This window comes from Telmatherina bonti, assembly GCF_933228915.1.
Source record: "Telmatherina bonti genome assembly, chromosome: 4".
Classification (NCBI taxonomy): Eukaryota; Metazoa; Chordata; class Actinopteri; order Atheriniformes; family Telmatherinidae; genus Telmatherina; species Telmatherina bonti.
Window position 1 is genome coordinate 21,637,733 of NC_136622.1, and position 13,319 is coordinate 21,651,051.

Below are 13,319 nucleotides of genomic sequence, written 5' to 3' on the forward strand. Positions count from 1 at the left end.
ATAAATTAGGCTTGGAGCATTGCTGCTTTTAACAAACTGAAATATTTCTATGTATAGTGTTTATAATAAATGTGTATTACTGATGGATGATGTATAAATTTCTTTCAGTACTTATGTTGAAAAGTGCATTTAACAAGGACAAACCATTTACCTGTTCTGTTATTTCTGGATGTACAGGAAAAAAATCTTGAACATGTAGGTGAGCTGCATGTGTTCAGTTGCATTATGTTAAATTTAGTTTTTGTTTCCTAGGGACTAAAACAAATAGTTGTAAAATGATCTGATAAATGTATTGATGTGAGATAAGGTCATTATTTTAACTTGCGTGTAGCGTTGTGGACTTTTCAGTTAATAGTTTTATCTTTTAGAACAGTCGCACAGTGAAACCATTACTAGAGCGACTACTTTTTGGACTCCAGCTGGTAAATCCTGAGACTGTCTAATGTTCTTTTCACTTTCATAAACTCCTGCAGAAGGGATAACATGATACAAGACGTGTTATATTGTCTTGCATTCCACAGATTGCCTCTGAGCCAGCCTGGAGTTCAAACCTTTTTGTGGATCATGTAGCAAGGCGAACATATCGTGTCAGCATCATGTTAAATCATGTGACACTTTCCAGCCGAGTGAAGTCATATAACACACTGTTCTGTACAGGACAGACACCCTGTAGCAAATCTGTAGGGCTGTTTTAAAGGAGAACAAAGGCTTTCAGATAATAAATGTAAAACCTGAAAGGATTTAATAAACATTAGTAGAGAAAAGAACAAATTGTTGAATGACGTGATTTGTCATTTTACAGATTAAACATCTTATCGTGATGTAGTTGGAGTTCTTGAGTTAGGAAAAATCTGAATTTTTTTTCCTTATTTTTGTATAAAAAAATGTAGATACAAACAATATAAAAGTTTTTGTGAAGCCAAAGCATTAACATCTGTATATCAAAAGACAACTATTCTCTTCATTTGTTTAGGTTCATTCACTTTGAGGCACTCTGGAGTAAAATTGATTTGAATCAGTACCTTGCTGCAGGAAACTGACATCTTTAGACAAAAGTAACATTTCCTCTTTAAACTGAAAACCCCATAAAAGCAGCAAACCATCTCTGCCATTCGAGCATCATGTACATATTTAACTGCAGATTCGTCACAGCAGGCATTTTCACTTCTCACACTAAAAAGCACAAATGTTTTAATTAAAACTTCTTTGTTTGTTATGTAACAAAAGCAGGATCTCAAACATCAGTTCCATCTATAACAGGGCACATTTTTCACTCATAACGCCACAAACTTTCTCAAACAAGTTTTGATTGTTTGTCAAGGCGAGTTAAACGACTCACCTTGACACCTTGTGAACAATTTGGCACCGTTCTGCTTGTATGCAATGTTTCCATGTAAATCTGAAGACTGTTCCTTTCGATTTTGTTGTGCGATGATCATCTTTTAACCGCCCTCTAAAACTGGTGTATTTAAGTGATTAGACTTGATTGAACAGGGCTGGTAATAATCATGCCTGGGTGTGTCCAGTTGCAATCATTCACCAATGCAGTTTGGTGAACTGGGAAGTTGAATGACTCATTTTTCACAGCAGCATATCAACGACAAAAAAAAAAACTTTTATCCAAGATGCAATCATATTGCTTCTTGTTGTACTGGTTGTTCATTATTTTGCTCTGTAACTACAGGTGGATCCTGAGCCGGATTATATATAGTAGAGCAGTGTGAGTAAATACGTGTGTGAGTGGCAGAGGTCTTAGTGGGAGGGGGCAAGCGGGAACAGTAGTCTATAAAGGCTTGCCCTCTCTCGTGACATCCCCTGAGAAGCAGAAAGTTTAGGAGAACACACTGTACTTTCTCTTTCCTCCCTCTTCAAGGACACCTGTCTTGTCTAAACATGTCCAACGTTCTCCATCCAACCATGGATCCCACAAAGATGGGCATCGGACGCTCCATTGCTGTGCTGACGTCAGGTGGAGATGCCCAAGGTAAGCAGAGGAGGAAACCTTGTTTTTTTGTTTTTTTTCCAGTCACATCTTTTATTGTGGATTGTAAAGACATGAATGAGTCCTGATGGAGAGACGAAGTCAGCTTGACCGCGTCTTAATCCCTGCTGAAGAGAAGAGAACAACACTAAATTCCAACAAGCTCTTTAAGTCTGTTTTATTGAAGCAAATAAAGTGTCCTGTTGAAGCTTTGACTGCACAACATCTTCAGCTTAAAAGGAGAGCTTTTCCAAGTTGTAAGTGGCACAAGTGAAAGGCACCTGTCAGATGTTGATGGATGTTTGGTTGTAAACCCTATTTGAAGTCAAGAACATGCATGATGAATTACATCTTCAACTTATGACATTTCGCTTCCATCAACACATTTTCCTCACATTTCTGTGCAGTTTTCTCCAATCTACCTCCCAACACTTTGTGTTGATCCGCTTGTTTAGTCCTCACCTATTCCCTTAATTTACCTTCTTTAGGGCTAATTTTAGTGGTGCTGACCTTTTTCTGGTATGGATGAAAGAAGTGCCAACCCACCCACAGCTGCTGTCCAGTGAAACAAGAGCTGCAGCATGCCAGCTTGTCACAACACACACTCACAGTGGCCTTTAGTGTACTGACATCCGGGATAAGAAGGCAAACAAGACATAGAGCTTTAACTTTGATCCTGTTCTGTTCCACATGGCTATTTTTGTCTCATCTGGTGCCAATATGCTGGCCAAGTCACTAAAAGGTCAAGATAGTGCTAAAGGTTTATAGCTGACGTCTCAAAGGAAATATTAAGGTGACCTGTATTATGTTTAAAGTCATCATACACAACCTTTGTGTCTCTCAGGTATGAATGCTGCTGTAAGAGCCACAGTAAGAGTTGGTCTCTACACTGGAGCCAAAGTCTACTTTGTTCATGAGGTATAAGCAGGATACAGTTGTAATTGTATATCAACTCATTGTAGTTTCACAAACAAAAACAGCCACAACTATTGAGGAATATATGAACAGTGTAAGAAAACTTTGTATTTGTGCTGTAGGGTTACCAGGGTCTAGTGGATGGAGGAGAAAACATTCGCCCTGCCACCTGGGAAAGTGTGTCAATGATGCTTCAACTGGTAAGTAATGTGCTGCTTAACAGAGGCTCATTCAGAGCAGTCGTTGCAATTGGAAACCAATGCACTTTACTGTATTACGCCTGGATTCAGACTGTGTTCCAGGCAGTGAGACAATGGAGGCACTTAAAACACCCAAAAATCTACAAACATCTGTCCTCAGTCAAAGTGATCCTCTTATAGTCCTACTGCTTGCGTATTGTATAATATCAGCTCTCCTTATCATAGTATCCCAATATAATAACGACAAACATAAGGTTCATAACAGCCTTTATTCAGAAGTTTTTCATTGTAATTTATAACACAGGTAGGATCACCATGTGGTCAGGGGTAAATTTCCTAAATGGCTTCAACAATAGCCATATGTTTTCCTGCTGTCCATCAGGATGTTAGAATAAAAGTTTTAAAGGATCAGTCAAGTCAATCAAAAAGAAACTGATTTTCCTTAGTTACTCATTTGTTATTATGGCAACTAATAGTTGCTGGTTCTCAGTAGCCAACATGTGTAAGTGGGAGTTTCCGATGCACCTATTTACATTTGTTAGTACACAAAGTGGCTGTGGCAAGACTGGGAGGGTGCATAAACGGTCACAACTTTCTTTTGGTGTGGACCTTATAGCCCTTCATACATAGGTCTGACTTCCTGAGGCTCCTTTCAGAGAACCCTGAGGGCAAACTTCTCTGAATGCATGAATGGGTGTAAACAGCCAAATGGCTGTGTTGTGACTGTTCTCACTCATATGTAAACTGATTATCTGTTTCTTTTATTGAAGGAGATTTCAATACAGCAATTCTTCTGTAAAATCAGTAAAAGGGCTCTCTTTGTTGTATCTCATAAAAGCGATGTAAGAGCTGTATTTGTCAGTCGTAGAACAGAGCAGTTTTAGGATGGACACTTTTAGTCTCCAGTGAGCTGAATAAAATAAGAAAATAAAAATTTCTTTTTCAGAGGTGTGTATATCCCGTATGTCAGGTTCAGTTCATCCATGTTTGGATATTCACAGAAAATTCTCTGCTGTTGCTTTAACAAAGCGGAAGATAGAGCAGAATTTCAGACAAAGGCTAAAAACATTTTTACACAAACTAGTTTTTTTTTTTTTTTTTTTTTTTGAAGAAAAAATAACCAAACTATTGGTACAAACCCAATTTAAGCTTTTTTTTTTTTTTGTTTTTTCAGCACAGACTTATGACTGTGAAGTGTGACATTACACACTTTTCCCAAATATAGAAAAACATGCGACTCTCAGTGAACTGACCCTTTAGTCCCTCCACTTGGAGTTCCAGGCTTCCTCAAAGCCTCAGAGGCTCTGATAACTTGATACCCAGATTTTTAGGTGATGACACTAAATGTCTGTCCTATAAGTAAAGGATGGGGGAGATTAAATGAGACTGAAGCTCATAAGTTGAATTTGTATCATCCCTGTTGTCTAAATAAAGCTGCCTGGCAGCAGAGAAAGCATGGCATGAACTTGACTGCTTAGTTGGCACGAATTACAACTTCTAATGTTGCCTAATACTTTCACTCCCATTTACCCACAGATGAAGAGACGTCACTTGATTTTAATTAGAGATTTCATGAGTTGTTGTGCACATTGGTGGTTAAATATGCACAAATCTTTTTATAAGCTTATTTTCCTTCAGAGCCTGAAAAGGTTCAAGCATCAGCTACATTGAGACATCTTTCCCTTTCTGTGTTAGGGTGGAACTGTCATCGGCAGTGCTCGGTGTAAGGACTTCAGATCCAGGGAGGGTCGAATGCAGGCAGCCTGCAACTTGGTGAAGCTGGGCATCACCAACCTTTGTGTGATCGGAGGCGACGGCAGTCTGACTGGAGCCAATGAGTTCAGGACCGAGTGGAGCAGCCTGCTGGCCGACCTGGTCCAAGCTGGTAATGAAACAAGTTGAAAAATAATGAGATTGTCTGTCTGGTTGTTGCCGGGTCTAAAACGCTGTGTAAATAGAACCTCAGCGCGTTCAGCACGCATCTCTGAAACACATGTAAGAAAATACATTTTTAATTATTGAAACAAATTTAAGATTGAATGCTGACTGAAACTCAGCCCTTTGAAAGGAATTAACACAAGAAGAGGCCAGTTGCTGCAAATCAAATGCACTTGATGAACAAGTGAGTCCCTCTCTCTGTAAAAGCATACATTTGGCACCTTGTAAGCCTGGAGCATCAACATCAGCAAAGATAATAGAGAAGCAATTGATGAGGTCCATTAATCTTGAACTGATGTAAAGTCAATTTCCAAATAATCTGGAGTCTATTTTCCTACTATGAGAGAGATTATTCACAAGTGGAAAGTCTCAGGAGTTGTTCACAACTCAAGGTTGATTGCAAATTCCTAAGAGAAACGGTGGAAAAAAGAACTACATCTCAAACTCTACAGGACTCGGTCAACTTTTTATGTTGACAAAAAACTACAGTTATGGCTTGTTTTGAAGTGTTGCCAAAACAAAATCTGTTACAAGAAGAAGCCATCAGTGGGGATCCTCTCCCAACTTCTCCAAGGAAATGAAACAAAACAAAAAACAACCAAAAAAACAGAACATTGAATTTACAAAGTTACAATTGAACAAACTCCAAAACTGCTGAAACATTGTCCCTTTGAACAAACATGACAAACATGACCAAAGTTAAAAGTTGGTGAGACCAAACACAGCATTTTGCAGACACTGGACCAAGGCACTGTGGAGTCAGTCAACCATAAACTCACATGTGAGACCATCTGTCCAACAGCTAAAGCTTGGCTGAAATTAGGTCAGTAGAACAGTGACCCCAATTACACCAACAAACCGACAACAGAATAAATGTGGGGGGACAAAAATCAAGGTGTTGCCACAGTCCAGATCTCATCACTGTGAACTTTTTTTTTTCAAATGATTGCAGCTGCTAATTAAAATGTCTACTTCTTGTCTGCAGGTAAAATTACAGAGGAACAAGCCAAGAAATCTTCCCATCTGAACATCGTTGGCATGGTCGGCTCCATAGACAATGACTTCTGTGGCACTGACATGACCATTGGCACTGACTCCGCCCTACACCGCATCATCGAGGTGGTGGACGCCATCACCACAACTGCACAGAGGTTAGGGAATGCTGCACCCCCCCCCCCCATACCTCTTACTGCACATGCAAATAAAAAAATGATCATTTTATTTAATTCATTCTAACTTGATGTCATACAGACCACAGTCTGGCTGATTGTGAACTCGCACAGTAAGAAAACTTGAGGAAAATTATGATATTTCAGATAGGGAAGAAGAAATGCAATGGCCATGATACTAGAGGCAGAAAAAGCTCCCACCGGATGTTTGAAAAGGAAAAAAATCCATTTTATGGATTTACTTATTTATAATATGCTCTGAGTGCATGTAAAGAATGTGAAAATCTATGTATATATTATTTTGAATTTTTTTTTTTTTTTGTGATTGATGTTAAATGCTCTTCATCCACAGCCATCAGAGGACATTTATTCTGGAAGTGATGGGTAGACACTGTGGGTCAGTACCTTTCTTATTAATTTCTGTCTGTGCCACTGATTTCATTGAAAATACTTGGATGCAAAATATTTCTTTGTTAATCTCTTCTAATGTGTTTTTCTTAAATGAAAAGACTTGCACAATTTGGCACACTGGAGCAGATTTTCAGGATTAAAAACTGCAAATATTCTCTTCTGTTTGGTCTTTTTTCCTGACATGTTGACATTTGTTGCTCACTGCCAGAATGTTCACATGTTTACTCAAAAGTATTATCCCAGGAACAAATACATTGATGTATGTCAGAATACGGCATGGACCTGCTGTTAATGGTTGTATTGTTAATTGCTTGTGTGTGGGTGCAGGTACCTGGCTTTGGTGACAGCTCTAGCCTGTGGTGCTGACTGGGTGTTCATTCCAGAGATGCCACCAGATGAGGGCTGGGAGGACCACTTATGCAGGAGGCTGACAGATGTTAGTTTGCCTTTATTTGCAGAAAGCTGACTATACTTTCTCTTCACCCATGTAGTATGAGTGCATTATTATACATACATTTCTTTTGGCTTGTTTTAGCAAAGAGCCAGAGGTTCCCGTCTGAATGTGATCATTGTGGCAGAGGGAGCCATTTCCAGAGATGGTAAACCAATTACATCTGACCAAATCAAAAAGGCAAGTTCAACTTCACATAATCAGAGGTGTAAAGCGTTGTTCTGAGCATCATGGAGAAAATGCTAAACAAACTAGATTTATTGTTCCCAGCTGGTGACTGACAGACTCGGCTTTGACACCCGCACCACTATCCTTGGTCATGTTCAGAGAGGAGGAACGCCCTCGGCCTTCGACAGAATCCTGGTGACTATCGCAGTGAAACTACGAATGTAAAGTATGCAGATCGACCTCTCCTTAATCCTAACGCATCTGCTGAGCTGGACGGCGTCTGTGTTTCATGCAGGGCAGCAGGATGGGTGTGGAAGCAGTGATGGCATTGCTGGAGGCAACTCCAGACACTCCTGCCTGTGTGGTCAGCCTGTCTGGGAATCAGGCAGTCAGACTGCCCCTCATGGAATGTGTGCAAGTGGTATGTCAGTGTTCTCCCTAATGTGCTTTGCGAGTGTTTTACACAATGAGCAGACATTGCAAAATCATCAAATCTCTTTTTGTTTTACAGACCAAAGATGTGACTGCTGCCATGGCTCAGGGCAAATTTGAAGAAGCAATCAAACTCAGAGGAAAGTATGTACCATCTCAAATGTCAGATGATTTATATGCCATTTTGGAAATTGTATTGTGTGTGTGCAACTGCAAGATCAATTTAAAGGCTTTCTAAAATCAATTTTGCACATTTTTTCAGATATGCAAGCTGAAGAAATGGAAAGTTAGTTGGTTATTTAAAGTTCTTATTATTCTTTGACCTCAGCTTTTATATTCTGCAATTTGCATTTTTTTCTCATTTATAAATAATTAAAGTTACAGTTAAAACATCTGCCAAAACACAAATTGAATTTGGAAAAGATATGAACAGAAATAAGATTGGAAAAGATTTATATCACCTGTTAAAATAGGCAAACAGCTCATCATTTTTTCAGTTTACCTTGTTGCGAAGTCTGCCTGCTTTTATGATGTGCAGGAGTTTTGAGAACAACTGGAACACATATAAGCTGCTGGCTCACATAAATCCTCCAGATGTTAAGGTGAGCATCTGTAACTTTTTGCACCAAAGTCTGAGTACTGTCGCTGATCCATCAAAAATGTATTAATGATGACATTGTACATTTACAACTGACCCCTTAGCTGTTTCTTAATGGCAGAGCAACATCAATGTGGCTATAATGAACATTGGAGCTCCATGTGCTGGCATGAATGCTGCAGTCCGTTCAGCAGTCAGAATGGGCATCATCCAGGGTCATAACATGTTGGCTGTCCATGATGGCTTTGATGGTCTGGCTCACGGACAGGTACAAGCACATTTCCATCTTTGCTTTAGACCTAGTTTTGTGTAAAGATTTTATACAAAATGCTGAACTGAAGGACCAAAATATAACAGGGGAAAGGCTGCGCTGGATCAAAAATCCTTTTTATAAAGGTGAAAAATGTTAAATCAGGTGATTTTTATGAATATCTGTAATCAATTATTTATTTGAAATTTTTTGCATTTGAAATGTTGCTTTTATCATATTTTAATTGTCAGTGTAACATATGGTACCAAAAATAATCAACAGACAACAGATTGCTTTTATTGTTCAGTTAACAGTCAATATTAAGATGAAATATTCCAAATGAGAGTAAAACAAATAAGTTGGCTCAGAATTGGAGCCACAGGTACCCAGAAGCTTGTAAGAGATAAATAAAAGTAACAGCACACAGTCCTGTATCTGTAGTCTAAGTAAACTGAGCATGCAGAGCTTCTTTTTCTCACTGAGCGCAGCTAAAGCTCTGTACACCAATCATGCTATACTAATGATACTAAATTATCTAAGTTTTGACTTCCTGTAAAATCTGATTTTCATTTCTATTCATTTTCAAAGAGTGCATTACCAAAAAAATACCTAATTCCAAAAATGTTTTGGTATATTTTATCCTCCATAGAAGTACTCTGAAACATTGTTTCCTGTTTGCTTCTTAATACCTTTTCGATTTTATTTAACATTTAAAGTTGTCTTTTTTTTTTAGGTTGAGCCTATCACCTGGACCTCGGTGACTGGCTGGACTGGAAAAGGAGGTTCAATGTTGGGCACAAAGAGGTTAGTATTGTTGTACTGTGTTTAGATGTTATTTGATTTCATTTTATTTTATTTTTCTGTGCTTTTCCTTCAGAACTCTTCCAGGAAAATTGTTGGAAGAAATCAGTCAAAATATTGCAAGGTTCAACATCCATGCTCTGGTGATCATTGGTGGATTTGAGGTGAGACGGTTTCTCTCCTTTTTGGTGTCTTAAAATCTTGATATTTTCTGCCTTTACACAAATAAAACTTATCCCCTTGCCCCCACCCCAACAGGCTTATGTTGGAGGCCTGGAGCTGGTTCAGGCCAGAGAGAAATACGAGGAGATGTGCATTCCTATGGTGGTCATTCCTGCCACTGTCTCTAACAACGTCCCCGGCTCTGATTTCAGCATCGGTGCCGACACTGCCCTGAACACCATCACCTCTGTAAGTGGCTACAGTTACACACAAAGACACACATTAAAAAAAAGCTTAACACATTTCTGGTTTGTTTTTCTGCAGACTTGTGACCGGATCAAGCAGTCTGCTGCTGGAACTAAGCGCCGCGTGTTCATTGTAGAAACAATGGGCGGATACTGTGGGTATTTGGCCACTATGGCGGGTCTGGCTGCTGGAGCTGATGCTGCCTACATTTTTGAGGAAAAATTCAACATCAGAGATTTGGAGGTGAACTCAGGTCTCGCCTATATATTTGTGTGTATGTGTAAATATATATTTTGTGTGAATCTGAAAGTCCAGTTTGCTGCATCTTTTTGTGTTTGCTGTTCTATTTTTAATGCTCAAACATTTTTTGGCAAATGAGCAATGTGTTTTGTGCTTACTATATGAAACTGGCCCACAGACAAATGTCGAGCATCTTGTGGAGAAGATGAAGACAACGGTGAAGAGAGGTTTGATTCTCAGGTATTTTTGTTCCTTGGGTAAACAAAAGAAGTGAAATGCTGAAAAAATATTGAAGAATAATGTTCAAATATTAGTAGTCTGGAGTAGTTGTTGGTAATGTTAAATGTCTCCTGATACTATCACCATTCAAAATATCTGCTGGGGAGGGACCCGCCCCCTACTACATCTGATGACTACAACTCCATTTCCTTTAAAAAAAAACAAAAAACATTGAATAATGTCTGACTCTTCATTCTGCAAAAGGAATGAAAACTGCAATTCCAACTACACCACTGATTTCATCTTCAACCTGTACTCGGAGGAGGGCAAAGGAATCTTTGACTGCCGTAAGAATGTCCTTGGACACATGCAGCAGGTGTGTGGAGAAGACCTCGGAGAGCATATATATATACTTTTATTGTGTTGTAATTGCCTGTTTGTCCTCTGTCTACTGCAGGGTGGTACTCCAACACCCTTTGACAGGAACTTTGGCACAAAGATGGGTGCCAAGTCTGTTCTGTGGCTGACTGAAAAACTCAAAGAGTGCTATAGACATGGTATGTGCTTTTAAAACCAAACTCCTCTGCACATTTTGTTAGAATGCACTGATTAGCTGTAACATTAAAACTAATCATGGGTTAAGTGTAGGGATTTTCTTATCAAAACATTAAGGGGAAGTGATGTGGGACAGCAGGAAAATAGACTCTTGTTGAAGCTGTGAATTGAAATTAGGGATGGAGGAAATATTAACATGGCTGCATGGTGGTATCACAGTAAGAAGGTCACTGGTTCGATCCTCAGCTGTGGCGAGGTTTGGACAGTGGAGTTTAGGTTAGTTGGTTACTCTAAATTGCCCATAGGCATGAGTGTGAGCGTGAGTGGTTGTTTGTCTCTGTGTGGCCCTGCGATGGTATGGCGAGCTGTCCAGGGTGTACCCTGCCTTTTGCCTGATGGCTGCTGGGATAGGCTCCAGCTTCCCCGCCACCCTTCCTAGGACTAATTGGTTAGGATAATGGATGGATAGATGGAAAAATTAGCAAACATAAAGAGACAGATTGTAATGGCTGAACTGAAAACTGACTTTATCACACACTGATGGATGCACTTGTTGGAAGGCTGATCCATGTGGTCAGATGATATGAACACGCTAATAAAGGGGAATTGCATCTGTATTCCCTTTTTACCAAAAGGCTGTTTCAACAGGATAATGTTCCTCTGCCACACTGCAGGGACATGACAAAAATATCAAGATGTAAAGTTGGCCTACCAAATTCCCTAGAAGGAAACCAGCTCAAGCCTTTGTTGCACATTTTGTAAGAACAATCCATCAAGCCCACCACCTCATTTAAAGGACAAACAAACCAAACAAACAAAAATGTCTTTACAATGAACTAGAGCTGCTTTGACAACAAAAGTGGATCTGGAAGAAGGCAGGTCGGTGTAAAATCATGGCTGATCAGTGCGCAGTACCAACATCAAGCACTGGAAGAACTGTTACTATCATTTTTATGCCGTTTTGACTCTGTTGTATGCTATAGGTGGTGACATTTTGGACAATTCAGATGGATTTTTCTGAACAGTGCAACATGTTTTTGTTTTTTAAAGGTCGCATCTTTGCTAACACACCAGACTCTGCCTGTGTGCTGGGTATGAGGAAGAGGGCACTCACTTTCCAGCCTCTTGCTGACCTAAAGGCAGACACAGATTTTGAGTAAGCTGCACATCCACCAAGTGACACATGCTAAAGCAGAGTATCTAGTATAAAGGTAACTGATCTTCTCTTTTTGTCACAGGCACCGTATCCCAAAGACACAATGGTGGCTAAAAATCAGGCCCATTATGAAGATCTTGGCAAAGTATGACATCAAACTGGATACATCTGAGCATGCCGACATGGAGCATATCATCGGCAAGAGGGGTTCTTTCAGAAAGTAAATCTCTGCTTTTTATGAGCACCATTATGGTTGGACAGGGGACATTTTCTCTGTTCTCCTTGAAAATCATTTTACATTTCCAACATGCGTGTGCCTTGATAGAAGATTTACTGTCTCACCTTTTCCTGTCCCAAATTCCTACTTTTCTCACAGAACTCAGTATTTGCAACTGTTTCAGTAACTTTCATTCTCTTCAAGAAATCTGACAAACAAAACAGTTATTAAAGACATATTTAAAAGAAAAAGTTGAATTGTTTATTTTATGAGAGTTCTTGTGAGTTATTCTGGAGATTAGGACGATTTAGGTAAACTACTACAGTTTTATACGACCTTGCCACAACTACGTTGCTATGATTTGGTTGATCTAACGGCCAAATAAAAATGTGGTAAGTCGTTTTCAATTGATAATCTCTCCATCTTCTTCTATTTTTTTCTGATCTTTTTTCTGATTTCATTTTTACAGCTATCTGGAGAAATAAACATTTAAAGACTAATAACTTTTCCCTGTAGAAACACAACCTGTAGCAGTTTCTGAATTTCATAAATTAAACAATACTTTATCGCCATTGTGGAAAGTTACTCCAAATCTATTCATTGAGTAAATGAGTTGTATCAGTTTTTTTTAAAACCATGATTGTATATAAAATTAACTTTAATGGAGTTCATGGAACAGAAAACAGATATGGCATACAGTTAAATCAAAATGTCTTTCAGGTACTGAAACAATTTTAGGCAGATTAAAAATTTATAGGTAGGTTCTAGGATAAACACATGAGCCATATTACTCCCAGAATTAGTTTCACTGTACTGTTCATGTATGAGTCGTTGAAACCCATTATGTGTAATAAATGTATATTAAATCCATCTTGATAGGGATGGTCAACAGCTGAGGCATTGTTATCCACACCACCAGTAATCTCCCCCTTGCTCAGTGTTTTCAGTCCTTATCACTGATTCTTGATTACGTCTCATGTTGGACAGAAAGAATGAAGAAACGGATTGCATCACAAGTCTCCTTTTCTTTTGTTTCAACACCACAAACAAAACCTCCAGCTAATCACCAAACTGCCTTTTAAGTGTTAACAGGGTATTATTTCAAACTAAATATAAGTGCAGTCAACCTCAGTAAAAATGATCTAAAAGTAAGGGATTTTTTTCTTCCAAAATACTTTTATACCAGACACATGATATAAAGTATACTGTA

At 39.0% G+C, this 13,319-nt stretch overlaps 1 protein-coding gene across 2 annotated transcripts; it reads left to right on the top strand.

Annotated features, from left to right (window-relative positions):
- The first annotated feature begins 1,804 nt into the window (after positions 1-1,804).
- Positions 1,805-13,023, top strand: LOC306754888 (ATP-dependent 6-phosphofructokinase, muscle type-like). Of its 2 annotated transcripts, XM_079239017.1 has the most exons (22): positions 1,805-1,984; positions 2,826-2,899; positions 3,019-3,096; positions 4,792-4,981; positions 6,020-6,185; positions 6,556-6,600; positions 6,942-7,050; positions 7,150-7,245; positions 7,336-7,428; positions 7,529-7,654; positions 7,745-7,809; positions 8,204-8,267; positions 8,385-8,531; positions 9,247-9,317; positions 9,391-9,478; positions 9,573-9,725; positions 9,801-9,965; positions 10,141-10,202; positions 10,446-10,557; positions 10,639-10,738; positions 11,787-11,892; positions 11,975-13,020. In XM_079239017.1, the coding sequence occupies exons 1-22, from the start codon at positions 1,894-1,896 to the stop codon at positions 12,114-12,116; spliced, it is 2,343 nt and encodes a 780-aa protein (XP_079095143.1). In that variant the 5' UTR covers positions 1,805-1,893; the 3' UTR covers positions 12,117-13,020. The 2 variants fall into 2 exon arrangements, with proteins under 2 accessions (XP_079095143.1, XP_079095142.1); XM_079239016.1 differs by having other exon boundaries at positions 9,573-9,965; positions 11,975-13,023.
- The last annotated feature ends 296 nt before the right edge of the window (positions 13,024-13,319 follow it).

Coding starts and splice junctions, on each gene's coding strand:
- LOC306754888 (XM_079239016.1), top strand. CDS start 1,894: ATGTCCAACGTTCTCCATCCAACCATGGATCCCACAAAGATGGGCATC. Junction 2,900..3,018: donor AAGTCTACTTTGTTCATGAG/GTATAAGCAGGA, acceptor TTTGTGCTGTAG/GGTTACCAGGGTCTAGTGGA. Junction 7,655..7,744: donor TCATGGAATGTGTGCAAGTG/GTATGTCAGTGT, acceptor TTTGTTTTACAG/ACCAAAGATGTGACTGCTGC.